This window comes from Lagopus leucura, unplaced genomic scaffold (genome assembly GCF_019238085.1).
Source record: "Lagopus leucura isolate 7727_CA_CO unplaced genomic scaffold, USGS_WTPT01 Super-Scaffold_100002, whole genome shotgun sequence".
Classification (NCBI taxonomy): Eukaryota; Metazoa; Chordata; class Aves; order Galliformes; family Phasianidae; genus Lagopus; species Lagopus leucura.
In genome coordinates, this window is record NW_024962263.1 from 11,133,121 (window position 1) to 11,153,157 (window position 20,037).

At 44.7% G+C, this 20,037-nt stretch overlaps 2 protein-coding genes and 1 long non-coding RNA gene across 3 annotated transcripts; 1 reads left to right on the plus strand and 2 right to left on the minus strand.

Moving 5' to 3' along the window:
* Positions 1 to 788: 788 nt before the first annotated feature.
* LOC122178614 (translation initiation factor IF-2-like) lies at positions 789 to 4,527 on the minus strand. Its single transcript, XM_042868865.1, has 2 exons — positions 3,095 to 4,527; positions 789 to 1,822 (listed from the first exon to the last, which is right to left on the minus strand). The coding sequence occupies exon 2, from the start codon at positions 1,731 to 1,733 to the stop codon at positions 789 to 791; it is 945 nt and encodes a 314-aa protein (XP_042724799.1). The 5' UTR covers positions 1,734 to 1,822; positions 3,095 to 4,527.
* Positions 4,528 to 4,644: 117 nt separating this feature from the next.
* Positions 4,645 to 19,098, plus strand: LOC122179089. The gene is made up of 3 exons (XR_006178530.1): positions 4,645 to 4,680; positions 18,714 to 18,788; positions 19,060 to 19,098. It is a non-coding gene; the product is annotated as an uncharacterized LOC122179089 (long non-coding RNA).
* NQO2 (N-ribosyldihydronicotinamide:quinone reductase 2) lies at positions 7,807 to 17,291 on the minus strand. The gene is made up of 6 exons (XM_042869753.1): positions 16,890 to 17,291; positions 15,501 to 15,665; positions 14,004 to 14,134; positions 11,831 to 11,944; positions 10,001 to 10,102; positions 7,807 to 9,105 (listed from the first exon to the last, which is right to left on the minus strand). The coding sequence occupies exons 1-6, from the start codon at positions 16,894 to 16,896 to the stop codon at positions 8,932 to 8,934; spliced, it is 693 nt and encodes a 230-aa protein (XP_042725687.1). The 5' UTR covers positions 16,897 to 17,291; the 3' UTR covers positions 7,807 to 8,931.
* Positions 19,099 to 20,037: the final 939 nt, after the last annotated feature.

Here is a 20,037-nt window from a genome sequence, read left to right on the forward strand (position 1 = left end):
ATGAGGGGATGTCATACCTGCGTGGCGGACTGGCTCCTCTCTGAGGCTGGGAACAAGCCCTGCTCCTCACTGCAAGGACCGCTGCCCTCCAAACTCAGCACTGAGCCGAGCAAGCCCTGGGTGGTTGGGACAGTTAGCACATCACAGGGCTGAGGACGTGCAAGATGATCAAGGGCAGCTCTCCCCTGCGCTGGGGAGCCTATGGCTGGGCCCAGCGCTCCAGCTGCGGCCTCCTTAGAGCTGAGCAGAGGGGCAGGATCAGCGCCCTTTGCACGCTGGCAGCACGCTGGCACCTCGTGCAGCCCAGCTCAGCACTCACCTTTGCGGGCAGCGCTCCTTGCCGGTTCAGCCGAGAGTCTGGCAGGACTCCTGGGTCCTGTCTAGCTGGGTGGCCCCAGCTGCAGTGTGGCCCGGAGGTGTTCCACCCCAGGGGCAGAAATTTGCCCTTCCCCCCGCTAGTTTAAATGGCGGGATCATTGCAGTAACTTGTACTCCATCTCCGACTTGTTGAAGCCCTCACGTGTTTTGTTAGCACTGCCATGAGTGCCGATTCCTGGTGGTGGAAATAAGGTTGTGTTTCTACGCCCTCCCTAAGGAGCGGAATATGGAGGAAGCATCATGGGTAGGGACAGCAACGCCAACGGCCTGGTCAATAACACAGAGACTTTTTCTTCTTTGTTGTAAAAGATGTTCATTTTATTTATTTTGTCTGCAAGCAGCAGGCCGAGAGGTAGATGTTGTCCTCCCGGCCGGCTGGAGCCGTGCTGTGACGGCAGTGCGGTGCCGGCCTAGCGCCGCCGCCGGGGCCGCCTCTTGCGGGGTGGGGACGAGTCCTGGCGGCTGCTGCTGGCCTTCCTCTTCGGGGGGCGCCGGGGCCCCCCACGCGAGCGGTTCCTGCCCTGGGTGGAGGGGCCCGCTGCCGCCGCCTGCCCTGGCTCCTCCTGGGGCTCCTCCGCTGAGGGTGCGGTGGCGGTGCTGGGGCACCCGGGTCCCCCAGGAGAGCTGCCGGGCAGCTCCTCGGCGCTGGGCCCTGCGGGGCTGGTGGAGCGGCCTGGGCCCAAGGCGGGAGGCTCCTGATGGGAGGTGCTGCTGATGGTGCTGGCTGCAGGGCTGTCCTCCCGTCCTCCAGCAGCATGGCTGTCCTGGTGGTCCAGCTCATGGCGGATCGTGGGGCCGTACAGGGCTGCTGCGGTGCTGATGAGCCTTCTCACGAAGGGCACCACATTGCCGTCGGTGATCGGCTGCAGCGCCTGCAGCAAGGCCTCCTCGTCCAGTCCATGCTCACAGAGGAAGTTCATGGTGGTCCACTGTCCCGCATGGACTTCCCACCAGTCATCGCTGGACTGCTGCTGGATCTCCTCCTGCAGCCATTGGAGCAGGGGTTCGAGGTCTCCCTGATGTTCCCTGAAAAATGCAGCCCAGACCTCAGCTGGAAAGTTGTGCTCAGGTGGGATGAGCACCGGCTCTGCAGGCCCCTGCTCCTCCTGCAGGCCTTGATCTTGGTCTGAGTGCGCTGCGGGCTGCGGGACAGCACACTCGAGGAAGTCATCATCCGACCTCACCGAGTATCGGATAGTTCTTATTTCGTGCCCACATACGGCACAACTCGGCTTCTTGTAGGCCCACCAGATGGCACAGCCATAGCACAACTGGTGTTGGCAGGGGGTCATGTAGGTGACGTCCTCCCGAATTTGCCCACAGATGGGGCAGACCCAGTCGGATGCCACGTTCATGGCCCCGGGCTGTGCGGTGGGCTGGGGAGAGCTGAGGTCGGGAAGCTGCTCCCCTCACTGGTGCTGCAGCAAGCAGAAGGTGTTACGAACTGCAAAAGAGAGAGAGAGCCCACGGTCACTCGCTGCCTCAGCAGCAAACCTGCCTGGTCCCTGTTCCCCACCAGCTGCTGCAGGGGCCATGATGTCCTGCACCACTCACCTCTGCCGCTACAAGCGCACCCTGTGCGGCCCCAGCTGCCCGAGGCAGGCAGGGCTGGGGGAAACGCTGCTGATACTGTGGGACGGGCACCAAGAACTGGTGCCAGCAGCCCCACAGCTCAACGCAACCAACTCGCTCAGTGCTCCAAGTCTCGCAGCTATGCTCAACTGGAGTCCAGGCACGAGTGCACGCTGGCCTCTGCCAGAGCCCAAATCTATACAGGAAGGGCTAGCGAGGTCACAGTCATCTCCATTGCTGACATCACAACCCCTTGGTTGGTGACCTCACTGTCCATCGCTGCATCTACTGGGGCCCCAGCTTGGACCTACATTGCCCTCCATCATTCCATGATTTTGTTTTGTAATTGTGATAGACTTGGGGAAGTAAAGGTTTTACGTATTTCTACTGCGCGTGTAACTTGTAACCAATTTGTTGTTAGATGGTGCCATAAGATAGCATGGCAAAGCTTGATAGGTCCAATATGGTGCAATGGATGCTGCTTTGGCTGTCCTGAGGACCAGCTCCTCACAGTTGCTGTCTGCCCACACTGCATGGATGATGGACCGCATGCCCTGTTTGCAGTGTGGGCCCTGGGGCCTGCTGCTATTGCACGGCTGGGTGCAGTGGAAACAAAAATGGTGGCAGCGTGACATGGTGCAACCATGCTGTCCCACTTCTCCAGGTCTGTGGGGCTGTAGGTATCTAATGTCACCTCCATGCTTCCACCAGCAGGAGATGCTGTGACAGCAGGTGTCACGCTGGAAGAGGACAGGAGACCCCACGGGCATGGGCCGGCCTGGGGAGGGTCCCTCAGGAATCCCCCTCCAGCTGCCGGCGTGAGGCATTGCCACGCTGCCTACCTGCGCTGCTGCACGCGCCTCTCCGCGATGTCCCGGCTGCCTGCTGCCAGCAGGGTCGGGATACAGCAAAGTGGCTCTGAGACGGCGTCTGAGAGCTGCGCTAGCAGCACCCAGAGCACGTTTCAGCTCCAAAGCTCGCCCTGTCCACACTCCAGTCCTCGCACAGTCGCTCGGTCGGAGGCCAGGCACGAACTGCCGGGCCGGGCTGCCGCGCCCGCGTTCAAGCAGCGTGGGCCAAGCAGTCACAATGCGTCGCACGGAGACGTCACAAACCACGGCTCGGCCGTGTCGCCAGTGCTCACCTTCACTGGGTGACATCACCACCCGTCCCACAGCGATGTCGCCGTCCATTGCTTGCTCATCACCGTGCGCTGGCCTCACCTGCTGCACGCGTGCCAGCAGCACTGCAGCCCCAGCACACGTTCCTGGGCTTTCCGCAGCACCGCTGCCCGCTCCATTCCCCCCACATCTCGTGTGCTCAGTGTCAGTGTTTCCCACCAGTCAGTGGCACCCGGGCCGTGTCTTCCCACAGGTCCAGTGGGTGGCTCTGGCCATGGCAGGCAGCCCCAGGCTCATACACCATGAAGGTTTATCATTCAATAAAAGTTCACGCTTCCCTCTGTCTCTCGGACTGGATGATCTTAGAGGCCTTTTCCCTTGTTAATGATTCTATGATTCTATGCTACCCACATGCATGATCGCTGCTTAGTGAAGCTTTCCCTGACGTTGGCAGCATTCCTTCATTGATGCATTTAATATTTTCTATTTGATCTTCAGTGTGTGCTGGTCTGGTCTGTTGCAAAGCCAGCTACTGCAGAAGCAGCATAGGGCTGCTATTTAGTTTGAGCAGGGTAGCAAAAGGGGACCAGTTTTGACCAGAACGGAGAACTAGAGTTACTAATAGATTTTCATTACTGAGATACTGTGTAGCCACCGGAGCAACTTGTCAAAGTGCCGTGGAATTAACTGACCACCAGGGAATAGGATGTGAGTGTGCCTTGCCTGATTATGGCCTGCTATGCAAGAACGTGGGGCAGTCGCAGGTGATGATGTGGTTCCAAGTCTGTAAGCAAACTTTATTTTTCTTCTATTTGGAGTCTCAGTTGAAGCTCCTACGTTTCACAATACTTGGCTGGATCTTGGCCTCGATGAAAGCATTTCAATGCACAACCTAAGGCTTTTTTGCTCACTGTTCATGTTCATGTTCTTTTTATAACTGTCTTTTCTGAGACAAAGGTTCCTTCTGTTGGAAACTTTATTGCATGGCTCCCAGTCTGATAGTAGTCATATTAAGCTGTTCTCCATTTTGAAAATTCATGGAATCATGGAGGGATCAAGGTATAACTTCAGCGTTTCAAAAATTTAGGAGATCACTAACGGCTATATGCTGTTACTGGGTTTGAGTTTGATTCTTTGCACTTCTGTGTGTTCTCCTTCCTCTGATAAGTTCCCGCATTTGTCACAGTGGGATGGGTTGGGACAGGATCTACTTTTGTGCGTTTGTCTGTGCACTTTGTAGACATGTTGAAAGAGGTGAGCAGAGACAAAATCGCAGTTTATATTCATATAAAATATGTTTGTCAGAAGTACTCGTGCTATCAACCAATTAGAATTCTATTCCAAAGAAGCAGAAAATTGATGTAAATATTTCTCTCAGCACACAATGTGTATGGGAACTGCTGAGTCACGGCCTGAACCTCTGGTTGATCACCTGAGGCGAGCAATGAGTCAGCCATGGAAGCACAGGTGAAGGCAATTCTGTGCTGCCGGAAGGGGTGGAGCCTGGCTGCACCTCTCCTAGACCTATTTAAGAGCTGAGTACCAGTGGGGAAGGATTTTTTCTGGCAATGTGCTCTGATGGAGTTTCACCAGTAAGCCTGGGATATGGGTGAGCATCCTTTTCTTTGTGCTTTGGTGTAATAATTATGTTGCTGAGTGCTCTGGTATACCTCATAGCTGTAACTTCTGTACATTCGTTGATTGTACACCATGGCTGCAGACTGCAGTTTGCAAAACAAGTTCAATGGCTTGGTAGAATCTGCCTTTTTTTGGTTGGTTAGCTTTATTTTTCTGTGCTTTTGTTTATTTATCTATTGTCTTGGAGGTGTTGGAGAGGTCGGCGTGCTTCTCTTTGCAGTAGGCTGTTCAAAGTATTTGGTTAATGCAGGCTGAGGTATTTTTCCATGAATGAAAGGAATGAGGGAATCTCAGTATGTTTTCTTTCTGTGTATATTCTGGAATAGGTTGATGTTTTTCAAGGTGGACCTGATGAAAATCCTCCACTTTCCAAGGACGTGGTGGAATCCAGTTGGTAGTCTGTATCTATCCAAAACACCTATAGCCAGCAGCTCCTCTGATTTGCTTGTGGGCTATTGCAGGACTGGAAGTGGTGAACCACTGTCCTTTGTTTTCAGTGCTGCTGTGATGGTTCTATCTCTGTTCTTCAGGGCAAATGGAGGGGAAGGAAACTGTCAATGCTGAGTGTGTGGCTGAAATGAGGAAAATAATCTGCTGCTGCGTGGAGAGAATGCGAGTGATGCACTTAAAAGGGCTGTAGGTGAAACTGGTTAAAAGTGACTGCCAATGCTGGCAGGAATTGGTTTGGGAATTTCCATTAATGCTGTAGTAAAATTGTTCTTGTTGAGTATGTGTAGTCATCATTCCTCTGAGTAGTTTAAGGTTCTCTCTGGAAAGTGCTGGACAGCGTAAGATGTGTGCTGCCTCCGTGAGAGCACCCACACTTATATCCAAAAATGCTTAAGAAACAAGCTTTGAAGACATTTGCTATATGTGAATGTCCTGGTCTTTTCTCTGCCCCTCGCTGGTGAGTGGGCTGAGAGCGTGCCGCTGGAGATTGTTGTTCCTTCTGTGCAGGGGCTGCAGAGCTCTCTGCTCCTATTAGAAGGGAGCAAGGCCAAGTCATGCAGCAGGTAGCAGCTTCAGGAAAGTCTGTACAGGCTGAAGCCTCCTCTCTTGTAAGAGACTGGGAGTGCTAGCCATGCAAAAGGGACTCCAGCATAAAGCGTGAGTTAAGCATGGGGTTCACTGAGGTATATGCTCTCCATCTTGCATGAGGATGACTGATTTCAACTTAAGTACATCAACAGTTGCTGCTCCGATTTGGAGCTACAAATAATAAAGCCTCCTAATAGACATTTAAGGGTGTGCTCCTTAAATGCAGTTTAGCTCTGATGTGGCAATCCTCCTAGTTTACCAGCTTTCTAGGCTTAATGGAGCTGAGTAACATCCCAAATGACACAATCAAAACATCTTCTACTATTCAGATGGTTCTCTTTATAAGCCTATGAATTTTATAAGAAGCAATATTAATTGAATTGTATTTGATTGCTTCAAATAAATGATAGAATTAGCATAATTAGTGTGAATTTAGTAGACATCTGTGATTCAGCTATTCCTGTGTCTCATTTTGACTGTACAGATGTTGCTTTTAAAAGAGCCTTATGGGAGGTACAGGTAGAGCTTCCTTCAAAATGTAACAGGATGCGAATAGAGCTCCTCTATACATCTAAAACAAAAACAAGAAGTGTTATGCATTGTCTATTTATTAAACCCTCGGCCTCCTCCTTTTCAGCTGGGCCCCTGGTGTGTGGCGATATAAAGTAGCGTTTTACTTACTGCTGGTAGGAACTCTGGCGGGAGCTCTGTTAGCACCAGCCCAAACTTTTTTTTAGCCCCTGCCTCACAAGGCTGGAATGGCTGCTTAAACCCAAGTTCGAAGCCTTTGGCCTCCAAGTGCTTTAATTTAGCACTATTTTTGCTCCTATAACCTCTGTTTTTACTGCTTAAGCCATCTAAGGTTTCCTTGTTTTGCAGGGGACTAAGCAGCTTCTTCTTAAAGATAATCAAAATGAAGGCTTGAGTATTTTTTAAATGACATTTAAACTTTGGTTTTGTCTTTTTATAACTTGTGCAAAATTGCTTTTATCACTGTTGCCCAGCTTCTTGAAAATTTTATGTGCTTTTTCTTTTTTTTTCCATAACTGTATTTCAAGCTTGTTTTTATGGTTTAAAAAAAAAAAAATGATTTGCCAGATGTTTTTCAGCATTTTTATCCCATAAAATTAAATTTTTCCCAGGTGTTTTTAGGTACAATTCACAACAATGTAACTAAAATAGTGATTCTTCTGATCCCCTTTTCTCAGTAGGAAGATATTGAGAGTCCAGAGGAGACCAACAACAATTTCCAAAGCTAGTGCCTTCTCTCTTAAGAGTAACTAAGCAGGGTAGGACTTCACAGGAAATAAACTATTTAGGAGAGAGAGTGATGCATGTCTACAAAACTCTGTCATGTGCATGAATGGATGGAATTGATCATTTGAATGGGAGTAAACAAATGAAGCTCTCAGAACTGGGTGCTTCTCCCCCCCTAGGTTTTCCCAGCTCCAATGCCATGTGCAAGGAAAAGGTTGAAAAGATGAACATTGCCAAAGAGCACTGACTGCTTAAAACTGACATGAATCCATGAGAGGACTGAACAAAAAAGAGAGGAGAGATCTATTGGAGCTGAGAAATACAGAGGAAACAAATACAGCCCAGGAAATCCCCCAACTAAATGTAGTCAGAGGTTGGGACAGTATTCAGGGGAAGTGCTTGTTCCTCCTTGTTTATAACCACTGTGTAGAAAAGATTTGGAGTTAGAGAATCCTTGTTTTGACTTAACACTGCTGCTCTTGTGTGCTTGCTTTATGCATAACTGGGCTGATACAGGCACTTATTATCACAGATGCAAATGAGCTGATACTTGCTGCAAGTAGTATCCAGAAGTGTATCCTAATCATATTTGAGTAATTATCATATATTGAATAATAAATGTATATAATATGTATGGAATATGTACATTAATCATATTATTCACCTAATGATTAAACCTACTAAGCACTGCAGTTGGTTCAGAAAAGTAACATTTTGTTTGACAGTTGCAGCTTTTGCTTTCATATCCGCTTCCTTCTTTCTTGAATTCTCTGGGAACTGAACGTAGTAAAGATAAGGATAATTTCTCTCCTGTACAACTTTAATATTTGCATTTACAATCACATAGACTGGAAAACATGTTCAAGATGACCATGTCCAACTGTCAACCTGACTATGTCCCTTAGCAGCCTTATCCATGATGATCTCAGTTTTGAGTTGATTATTTTCTCGGAAACATTTGTTTTCCTTCATGGGTTTCATGATGGAAGGACTTAGGAAGCTGCAAATCTTCACATTTGAAATTAGGCTTGATCATTAAAATAATAATTTTAAAAGCTATTATATTCTGTCTTGATTGCTTTGATGGAGACACCTCCTATTGTGCCATGTAACACCTCAATTCCATCTTTGCCCGTGTCTCTGGTGCGAACTCCACTGCACGAAATAATGCATACAGGATGTGCTGGGAAATTCTGATATAGTTTCATTAGTTGTCTTTAGGGAATAATAATTCCTGCAGAAAGGGTTTTACTTGTTCTTCAATCCCTCTTTAGGTAACTTGAAGTTATTTTCCTTGTGTCTTTTGGACAAAAATGTACTTTTCCCCACAATGTGTGCATATGACATTTTCCATTTTATTCCCACTCACTTTCATGCACAAGAGATACTGGACCAAGGCAAAAATCGTCTATTGCTGAGTCACTGTGCAACTGTACATCCTTTTATTTATCTGCAGTCAAGCTTCATAGCTGAAAGGCACAAGCGTAGATCTGTCGTTTAAAAAAAAAAAAATAATAAAAATAAAAATAGGTTTGGCCACAATGAGATTGAGTATAGGCAGTGATTTCCTGGCCAATAAAAACAAAGAGGCAGTTGGAATGAAGAGTGTTGAAATAGAATTGGTGATGTACTTTACTGTTTCATAAGCAGTAATGGTATAATTTGCAACTCTTGTGTTACTAACCACATGCAGGCAGAAAGTCACTGTTTATATGGGCAAGGATAGTTCTTCACAAAGAGCTGTGCATCCATCATTGAAGAGAATCCTTCAGAAATCAATAAAGACAAATGCTTTATTGACAGCTAAGCTGCCAACTGTAGTATTCAAGATACCTATAATGCCTGTGAATTCTGAAGCTAACATTCTGATATTGAGATAAAGTACCAAAAAGAATGGAAAAAGTATCTGTAGTCTTGTGCTTGAATATTAACTAAAATACCACTCAGGAGTGCAGTTGATGGGTTCTTCCTTCCAAAGAGTCTTCAGTCGCTGTGCCCAGGCACTAAGCATCTCCTTCCTTTTCTCCTCAGAGACGTATTCTGGAGCAAAGCAGATGTGAGGCTTGAGGACTTTGACACCACAAAAGTGCATGATGCCATGCTGAACCCGGAAGAAAGAAAGAAATGCCTTAGCAGATAGTTAGCTTTTCACTTTCAATTCTAGCATGTGGAATATTCAAGTCTAAAACTGGTTCTATGACCCTATGTAAGACAGGTTTTCTAAACCAGAGCCTTTATCAGGAGAAGGGAAATTAATTGCAGGCATTTAATATTGATCTTGGCAGTTGCTTAGTGTTGAAGGGCAGGCATTAAGCAGAATGGCATACAGTGCACTGGATATGGTCAGCTTCATTGATCCTGGTCTGTGCAATTTGTCAGCTCAACTTGCCATTTCTGTGTATGTCTGAATTCACAGCTGCTTTTAACATTCTTTATTAAGTTGATTTGCAAGATATGCAGCTGGGTAGCCTCATAAGGGCACACAGCCAGTATTCCAAATGGATAGACCAAAGAATATCTAAAGAAATTAATACGTACTGATTGTGTTATTTCAAGAAGTAGCTGGCTCAATTTGCCTTACCACCTAAATTACTCAGAGCACTTTTTCTACCTCTGACAAAAGAGCAGCAATAAGAAAAGACGTGCCAGGATAATGTGAGTGCCCTCCTGTCCCCCATCCTACATGACTCAGGTAGGTATGGGGAAAAGAAACTGTGCTAGAGCTAAAGGAAATCCTATTATGCCAGAGAAGCTAAAAGGCAAACATCATAAGCTTTCTTTAGAGAAGGTACAAAACAACTTTAAAACTCTCTGGACTTTCAAAGCAGTTGCAAGATTACAGGGCCTAGCTTGTAGATGGTTGGAATTAGCAATCTAGTTATTTCTTTTTTCTAACATACAATAAATAAATCTTATGTAAAACTAACATCAATACAATTGAATAGTAAAAATTCAGGCAAGTAAGTAACAACAACAGTTGATTTGATTTATTATACCTGCATGGGCCACAGGATATAACGGATGTCACCACTCATGCTTCCTTTTACATACATCTCCTCAGTTCCTCCAGTAGTGAAAGAAAACATAGCTAACTTGTTCTAGAATTAACAAAACAACACAGTGCTTAAGTTAGGCATGTTTAAAGAAGAGTTGCTGAACAGTTTAAGAGAGATTCAGGAAAACCTGGACATCATCAATTTCTAGGGGTCTCCTGTTTCCTAGAGCTCAGGTGTAGCAGCAGCCCAGAGTCACAGACTGAGCATATGCAGCTAGATGACGGACTGTGCATCAGGGTTTTAGGCAGAGACACATCATAAAGAAAAGGAATTGCATATACTGACACCCTTTTATGAAACAGGGCTGACCCTTGCTTTCTCTGATTAAATGTTTGGAAAATTGTGGCTGGAAAGCACTCTGTTCCTGAGGATATCTTTATTCCTTTCTCTCATGAATGCAAAAATTGAACGCTACAGACTTCATTCAGACTTGGGATTGCTTGTCTCTTTCCAAGCTGTAAATGATTTTCAAATTATTTCTCGGGTGTTCTAAAACCCATGTTTCTTCCAATTCAATGACTGTGGTATTGGCCACAGGTTTGTACCCAGCATGTGTTCTCTCTCTTAGTAATTAAAACTACATTTTTCCTGGCATGACTCAGTGCAGTATCTCAGTATCTCTTCCTTGTTGTAATCAGCTTGCAGCTATGATGATTGCAGTTTGCTCCTATTCATCTCAGTGGGGCAGCTATTTCTCAAATGTAAACCAACTGAAATATTTGGAGTAGTGAAAATCAGAAATGACAAAGATTACAGTGCACAGAAGGGCTGCTTGGAAGAATGAAGATATTGACCTTCTCTAGCCCCACTAGTCTGAACTGGTATGAATATCTCTAAGTAACAACAAAAAAACAACTGCTACAGCTGGAATTTGGAAGCATGGCACTTACATCTTTCCCCCTTGACTTCAAAATGATTCATTTTATTGTTGTTGTTGTTTTTTTTTTTTAACCTTTTGCAATGTACTGCAGAGCATTGATGTCTGGATTACATTTTGGAGGAAGATGAGGGAATGAGGCCCAGTGATGGACTGGAATATAGTTTTTGTAACTCCTTGTACTTAGTGAGAGACTATTGAGTGCTGCTCAAGATCCCTTTGGACTGACGAGTACCTCAGTGTCAAAGACCTGAACTGATGTATTAAGGTTGCTCCAAAAGTAATGCCTTCTATTTATTTTCAAGGAAACTACAACAGATACAAAAAGCATATAGTATTACTATCTCAGTGTTGCCACTCCTACAATGTACTACTCACCACCTCACTGTGCTCACAGCCCCTGTTTGGTCTCCAGAAATGTCCAGTAAGCATTGATGAATGTCAATGAATGGCATGTTTTCTGCATGGATGAATTAAGTTCCACGCCTTTGTTTCATACACACTTCCATTTCAGATGTCAGTTGGTCAGACCACTCCTCTGCTTCCATCTGTCACACAGCAACGACATGTAACAGAATACTGGAGGGAAGATTCAACCTCTACTGCCATACCACCATCTGACATTGTGGGCCAACATAATAAATTTGGAGGCATTACTTTTGGAGTGGCCCTTATAACTGCAGTGCTGAAGGCCTGAATAAAGCCAGATGCTTCCAGAAACGAGTTATTCCTCCACAGAATGGAGGACAGCTGAATGTGAGAGCTATATACAAATACAGTGGAACAGGTCATTTCCAAGCCATGCTATAGTTCTATGATTCTATGAAAAGAAAGACCGTTACCTACAGTGCACTGCAAAAATTTTGAACTTAATAAAAGTCTCAGAAACATACCTTGAGCAAACCAGAGTCATAGCAGTTTGGAAAATCGTGAGCAAATCCTTGGACCAAGACTCTGTCCATCCAGCCTTTCATGATTGCTGGCATGCTGAACCAGTATAAGGGAAACTAGGCAAAAAATGAATGACCTTGTTAGTGCAGAGAGCCTAGGGCGTCCTTAGGCCTGGTCTGTAAGCAATCTCTTGTTTTCCTAATCTGTTCAGATCTTGTATATATCTTCGAGGAAGAGAGGCAGTAACTATGCTCGGCAAAAATAACTGAAGTGCTCTGTTTGTAGTAATCTCAGGTACACAGCTGAGCAGCTGGAGTGCGTTAATACCACGGTGAATGTCAGAGCTTCCACGTGAATGGAAGTGGGAAAACGGTAGAGCTGGAAAACGTTGTTTTTCAAACTCAAGACCATACAAAATGCAAAAGGAATGTATAAGCAAATGGTTATTGTTGCCAAAATGGCCATAGGGAGACCTATTACCAGGACATCTGGTGAGCAGTTCTGATCTGATGTTTGTTAACGCCATGATGTTCTAAGACACTGTCTTGCAGCCCACTGACATGATGATCTTGAACCACCATTTTGAGAAGAAAACTTCCTCTCTTAACAGGAGGTCTCCTTTTTTTCCCCCTTCTTTCCTTATTATTATATTGTATTATATTAATTATATTATATTTTTTCTGCACCAGAATGTGCTCTGCTCCTCCCGGTACTTTACAGACAGAAAGTAGAAAGCAACTTCTTCCATCGGGGATGTTTTATGATACTTATATGAGACACAATATTTTGAAAATGATGAAAACGTGCATTGAGATACTTGCTCAGGATGCAGTCATATCCTAAATTTCACCAGGAACAGAACAGCTGAATACATGCAAGCTGTGCCTAGGCCAACAGTTTGATTACGAATTTGGTCACAGTATTTTCCTGAATATCAGCACTCTGGAGGCCAGTACATTGTGTACTTTATCCTTGCTATTGCCTGCATTTGCACAAGTACGTGACATGTTTCACTCTCTACACTGCTGACGCCGCTGTTTCATTTAGGACCTGCTCTGCACCCAGGCATCTATCTCCCATAGGGAACACTGTTTCCACATTGTGGGGCTAGTGTTACTTCCTGTGATATTTTGGGCACGCCAAAGACAGGACTACTGCAGAAGAGAGCAGAGATGAGTTGTAAAACTCAGCTAGCAAGTCCAGATGTTGCTTGTCCAACTCAGCAATGAAAGAGGGCAGTACGGTTGGGGAAGTCAGAACTCCCCAAGCTTGCTGGCTGCCCCAAACTCCTTGCTCATAAAAGAAGCCATGCCCAGCTTCTTGCTGCCTGATAATCGTGGTTAGGTACATTGCTGTGAACACAGACGTTACATTTGGCCTTGTTGCAGCAAGTTTCTGGATTTGCTGTTATAACTACTCCAATAATTGTACTCCTGATCTGTGCTTGTTCCTGTGCTATTATTTAGAAGCCTTTGTTCATATAACTGATGGTTTGGCGTTTGCTACAGTTTCCCAAACTTGAAACTGCTTACTCACATTTAAACCCTTACATTCGTGTGCATAAATCTGTGTTTGCTTTGCTTGTGCTCCAGGATGTGAGTATAGGGTTGGGCTGCATGATAATAAGGGAAACTTAAGTTTCTCTTACAGAGAAACTGTATGAACTATAGCATTTGCACTCAGTACTTTATTGTCTAGTGGAACCATGCAATTGTTTTAGAGTGCAGTGGCATAAGAAGCAGTCTTCACAAAAGCATTCTAATTGCACTGTTTTTGAATGTTAGTTTCTAAGTGAAGTGCAGGTGTGAATTTTACTTGGCTGTTTTCAAGATCTCATTTCAGATGCCTTCCTATTTGCTAAAAATGTCAGTGTGGAGCCATTATTTGTGTGAAAAATTCATACTGTACTAGCACAAATAATACACTCAATCTGATATGGTGTGTATTTTTGATGTTTTCTGAAATACACACCATATCAGAAAAAACCTGACACCTTGAAATTGCTATGCTGGGTACAAACTGTTTATGTTGATTGCTGAACTGCTGCCTGTTTTCATTCTGGCTAGAATCAACGTACCTAATGAAATCTGTAATCTTCTCACTTACTATTCCTTTTAGGCTGTTCAGCCCTGTACATTACAACAGAAGTATTTGAATGCAATTTAAAATAATGACCTGAAAAATCAGTAAGTCTGCTTCCTGCACTTTCTTTTGCTCTTCAATCAAATCATTGGACAAACATCCTTTCTTGTAAGCTTCTGTCGTCTCCACTGCATAACTGAACTCGTTTGAGTTGTGCAAGCAACCTGTGGAGAGAAGGGCACAGTCATTGCTTACTCCATCCACAGCACTGTAGCCAAGTAAGAATCTAATACATGTTGTGATCTGCAGTTCTAAAATGAGTTACTGCTTGCCTTTTTTTCCCCACTTACATTTCTTTTCATGGCTATTCAGTATCATCACAGCTGATAGATGATGACCTGACTGTAAACTGGGGAGGAATGTATGACCTCCGAGTACTGAAACTTTCACCTTTCTGAAATAACATGTGATGTGCAAAAAGAAGACCTAATCTGGTGATACAGGTGGATGATTTAAGAAGATGTATGAGAATTTTGCTAATTGTTCTGTCTCTGCATTAGAGATTACTGAAACCGCAGTCACAACACTATGTAGCTGCTCTTCAGTTTCTGTGGCAACTCAGCAGAGGCTGGGTGGTTCCACAGCCCCAGTATCCATTGGCTCTGCTGGCTCCATCAGGTATGTCCAAATCAAACTACGCATCCGTTCCTGCTGATTGAATTAGCAGTTCATCAGTGTTTAGCAAAAGGACTGGTTAAAAGTATGGGAAGGTGGAAGTATTAACCTCATAAACTGAACTAAGTAAGTTGTACAATGATATCTGAAGGCATTTCTCGCCCAAGAGAAATAGACTTCAGATGAGAGGTTAATTCTGAACAAGTGCTAATGCAATTCTGTCTCTCAGTAATCTCACTGTGAGCCAAGGGTCATGCCCAGGAATGGACTTTTAGAAATGCTTAAGTCTTGCATTCTCACTGTTGATAAGCATCTTCTTCTTTCTTTGCCAGTATTCACCTTAGACCTGCGATATTTCTTTTTGATTCTTGCTCTAAAGAAAGACTGTCAGTTCTCATAGATGGTGTTAAAGTTTTGTTTTTCTTGACTAGAAAAACTACTATGGCTAAATGCTATTAAATAGTTGTGAGATGCCAAAATGACTCACAAGCCCATGCACTTAAATGCCTGGAGCTAATCTGCAGAAAGAATTTGTAATATTGTTCATTAAAGAGAGGTTGTTCTTCGAGTGTCTCTTCAGTTGATTGCAAATACCAGGAAAACAATGGCATCCCTGATTCCCTTCTATAGACAGAACACTGTTTTACAGGTCTGTACTATACAGATGATTCGTCTTTCTAACTGAGGGGGCACTTCTAAGGTATATTAAAAAAATAGGTGATACTTACACTGACATTTCTTGATCAATGGTTGCAGAAAATAAAAATCAGAGTCTTGTTAGTTGAGTTATATTTGTACAGAATTACAGCAACTGTTTTTCAGAGTGCACCTAACAGCATGGGCTCTAGATTGTTAATGCAGCAGGATGAACAAGATGCAAGTTTGTCTCATTGCTACTGTTGAAAAATTTCTCACCAACAATGTCATTTCTTGTTGCCCGTGGCTCAAATTGCATTGCATATAAGTCAGACACTGTGACACTGCAGCCCTGTTTGCTCAGTTCTTCCACAGCAACCGTCTTCAAAGATCCATTAAAAGAGTTGGGCTCTTGATGTGCATAGACTATCAGGACTTTTCTCCCTGGAGGCAGAAAGAAGAGCAGAGGACACCTTTGAGATAGGCAAATACAAAACAGTTTCTGTGCTGTGTTTTCCAAGCAGCACCAAACTAGTGAAAATCACAGCAACAGCATTTGATTCCTGCTTGACAGAAGTGACTCATGAGGAAGTAATCAGTAAGTGCTCCTGCAACAATTCTGTGCTATGCTGGGTTTTCCTAGGTGGAACTCAGTGGACAGTGGGTATTTCATTAGCAGGCCACGCTGCCCTACACCAGCTCAACTAAGGGCATTCCAGTTTCTCCTCTGACAAGGTCCTCTTGAATCAGCTTTTGTGTTTGGCTGATTCTGCTACCACCCCACAAAACACCCTGCAACAGGAAACAAAAATAGCCTTCTGTTGGCTTAGCTCCCTTAGCTGGCTAGACAGGCCACAGCAATTGTGCAAACAGGGTAGGATCAAAGCAGCACCAACTTACACGTCCTCCAAACTGCTGTAGAAACGATTTCTGGGAGCTTAGAGCACCTTCCTGTGGGTTCTCTCTACGTCTTCTGTTTTAGTGCTGTGTGAGTGACAACATCAGATATTTAGATGCCACTATCGCACTTCAGTGTCTTCATGGGGACACCAGCAAAAAGTGACATGATTTTTCTTAGTGTGCCAGTGAGCTTTCTGGTTTATGTCAAACTGCCAACAGAGTGTATTTAAGCTAAACTGAACGGCAAGGCAGATATGGTGGGATGTGGCTTCAGAAAGAGCAGCGAGGCAGTGGCACAGGCTGCCCAGGGAGGTGGTGGAGTCACCGTCCCTGGAGTGTTCAGGAAACATGTGGATGTGGCACTGAGGGCCATGGTTAGTGGGCATGGTTGATGGTTGAACTAGGTGATCTTAGCAGTCTTTTCTAACCTTAATGACTCTATGATTCTATTCTCTGAAATTTCCAGGTACTATAGAAAAAGACTGAATACGCAAAACGAGCAGCTCTCAGTTCCCAGCTGGCAATATGTAATTCAGGCATCTCATGATTTCATTTTCTCCAGTGGTTTGTTGCCCTTGAAGTGCAGCTGTGGGCACTGTGACACCATGTTTGGGGAGACTGGAGTTTTCAAACGCATCCTTCGCTGAGGGAATTGAGGTGACTTGACAAAATAACAGCTTAGTATCACAAGTCAACACTACAGGCATTCCATACCCCAGCCTGCCGAGGGTCTAAGTGAATCGCGTTTGTATCAGTAGTTATTCTTACCTGCCATTCTCCAGTAGCGCTTGGAAGGCTCTGTCCTGTGACTCCGATACAGCCTGTAAGCTCAAACCACGCGTTCGTTTACGTGAGGAACACCAGCAGGAGGTAGACGAAGATCTCTGCCCCGTGCGGTCTCTGTCTGCAGGAGCAGGGCGGGGGGCCCGCAAGCAGATCTTGTGTGAGCTCTGCCGAGCAGACAGAGCGCTGTGCGAGGACGGCCTTCTTAAATCTCTCCTCGCCCCACGGCTGGCAGAGAATCGTGCTTGCGTTTCGGCCTTTCTTCCTGCTGCTTTTCCAAACCCCGTTTCAGACCCACTCGCCGCTCCCTACCGTCGCTGCAGCGCAGACCCCGAGGCGGCTCCGCACCGCTCCCCGCCGTGCTTTGCCCGCAGCGAGTCCTCCCGGCCCTCCCGGCGGCTTCCGGAGGGCCGGCCCCTATGCGGGGCGGGCCATGGTCCGGGACTGTGGATGCTGCCGGCGCTGGAAGCGTTGGTTATGCTGCACGTTGTCATTCCCGTTGTGTTTACATGTATAGGTGTATGTATGTGATGATCATGTGCTCGTGTTCTGCTGTAAAGGGCGATGCTCGTCGCTGGCTACAGCAGCTCGGTGATAGGTACACCCACACCTGCACCAACCCTGTGTGTAGAGGGGTCAGAATGACTCTTCGGGGTTTCCAAATGGAGAATCTGAGGGGAAAACCAAGCGTTTGACTGATCAATAAGCACCAGAGCTACCTGCGTCCTCCTGCAGTGAGAAAATCTCTGTGCAAAGCTTGTACCACTGGCATTTTTCACCTGCTGCCCAGATTATGGGAGACACAAAGTCAGTTTGTTTTCCTGTTTGCCTTTGGACAAGCCCCCTTGTAAAGATTTCAGCAGCCTGGTTCAGGCATTTCTTAGAAATCGAATGAGTACATTTTTCAGAGCTTTAAGAGAAAGTTCAGAGGTTTTAAGAATCTATTTACTTTTGCTGTTTGGGCAACTGTGTAAGATGGAATGGAGTTTCTTACGGTCTCTCTTCCATTTCTTTTGCATCCCCCTCATTTTTAATGTTATTTAGTTCCCAGTAAAGTGTTAAGAGTGGCTCAGACATCCTCAAAGGGCAGCGTACACCTGCAATGAGAATTTCATTTTGCAGGTTGGAAATCTCTCTCTCTGTTTCTCTTTCCCCCCCCATTGCATTTGATATCTCTCTTCAGTCTTTTCTTGTAGCAAAAAAAGAATGTTTTTTTTTACTTTTTCCTATAAATATGTTTCTCACTCTAAGGAATTCATTGCTAATTATCAATGAAAAAAGTAGCAGTGATTAAAATGGAATAAAATTCTCCTGTCCCTGTCAGTTATCCCTGAGCATTGACTGAGTTGGACCTGATAAGAAATATGTATATTTGTAGCTTATCTTACTTTTGATTGGCACAGGCTGTTCTCCTCTCTAATATACAACATAGATCCTAAGAAAATAACAATGGCAGTAGGGATTCAGACCAAAGGCCTGTTTAACTTCGTATCCTGTCTTCAGCTCTGCTCACAAGTAGCTTCCTTCAAAAGAGTAAGGGCAGGGTAAACATGTAGGATATTTGCCCCACTGCTTAGCCTGCAGATATCTTCACCTTGGACCTGAACAGTTTGCATGGTAAACTTCAGTTTACCTCTCTGTTAAGTACTTTGCCTGATCTCCCTATGAATCCATGCCAATTCCTTAAATTTGCAATGTTCTTAGCAAAAACTTTCACAGACTTGCCTTCTGTGTGAAGAACGATCCCTTTTGGCTGTTCTGCATCTGGTTCCTAACAGCTTCAGTTGATGCCCCTTTGTTCTTGCACAGGTCATGACAGTGAACGACAGGCCATCATTGCTAGTGCCCTATGACCAAAGGTGATTTGCTGGACTGGGGTGCAAGGTACAATCATCTTCCTTGGAAAGTAAATAAAATAGATTATAGCTACACAGGAATGATTTTAGTTTCCTTATAATTTTCTGAGGAGTAATACCAAGTTTATTGTGCATGTGGTTATTTCTCTTCAGTAGTGTGTTAAAATTTTAAAATATGTGTCCAAAGGACATCTGTTGTGCCCTCTAGTGCTTAGTGCAAGGGTTTGCACTTTTATCAGGGTGGTTAAAGTGAAATGAAGCCTTCATCAAGGGCAAGTTTTTTTTTATCTTTAATGCAGGTTCTCTTCCAGAGGAAATGTTGAAGAACCTTTGCCACAGTGAGAATAAGCAGTAAGGAAAAATGGTACATATCACTGCATAGGAGAAACTCTCTACAAGATTAGTTTTCAGTGAACATTCTAGAGACAGTAGTTCTAAAGCTGCGAATGCTGAAATTCTGCACTGTACCATCATACGTGTCTCTATAACACTGTTGTTACTCCTGTGGTTATTTTGTGAGGCAATGAAAAGGAGACAGTCAACCTCATATGGGTCTCTCTCTCCAAAGCAGTAGATTTGACAGGCTTCAATAACAGGAAGGAAGGAAGCAGGAAGACTACGTAACTAACAGCCTCTTACTGTGACCTGTTTTTCTTCTCAGCCTCTGTCTGGGAGTGAGTAACAGAAATTGAAAACGGTAACCTCTTGTATTAAGAATTATACAGTATCTCTAAGTGAATAACAAAGCATCAACGAGGACAGTGTCCTGGGAAGCAATTCCGATTACTCATTCAGCTTGTTTTTAAAACTCGTAATGTTAAATATTTAATAATGCTCAAATGTTTTAGAATGCTTTCAAATATATATTTAAGGCTTTATCAGTTTGAAACTTAACTGCAACTTCTCCTAGCAAGTCTTCGCCAAGGTATTAGGGGAGCAGTTAGGCAAGTACCAATCTATGCAGTGCATAAATTTAATAAAATGAAAGAATCTCCTGATTTAGAAGGGGCCCACTGTGGTCATTGAGTCCAGCTCTGTCCTCTGCATTTACATTACACAATCATTACCTAAAATTGTCCTGGGAAAATTCTAGGTCAGAAAGTTTGGGCCAGATGGATTTAAACATTACACACTAGACAAGAGAACAGTTTATAGGGCAGAAACTTTGAGCATAGGCAGATGGGAGGTAGCTACAAACTCTGCTGAATCGCTCCCTCTGTCTTAAGGTTTGCCTATGCATAGAATATAAACTATTATTATTATATTATTTTTGGTTT

What these genes read in the sequence shown, in the direction of transcription:
- LOC122178614 (XM_042868865.1), bottom strand. Translation starts at nt 1,733, where the DNA reads ATGAACGTGGCATCCGACTGGGTCTGCCCCATCTGTGGGCAAATTCGG.
- NQO2 (XM_042869753.1), bottom strand. An exon ending in AACAAGAAATGACATTGTTG is followed by an intron (nt 14,135 to 15,500) that starts GTGAGAAATTTT and finishes TTCTCTCCACAG; the next exon opens with GTTGCTTGCACAACTCAAAC. An exon ending in ATATCCTGTGGCCCATGCAG is followed by an intron (nt 9,106 to 10,000) that starts GTATAATAAATC and finishes TTCCGGGTTCAG; the next exon opens with CATGGCATCATGCACTTTTG.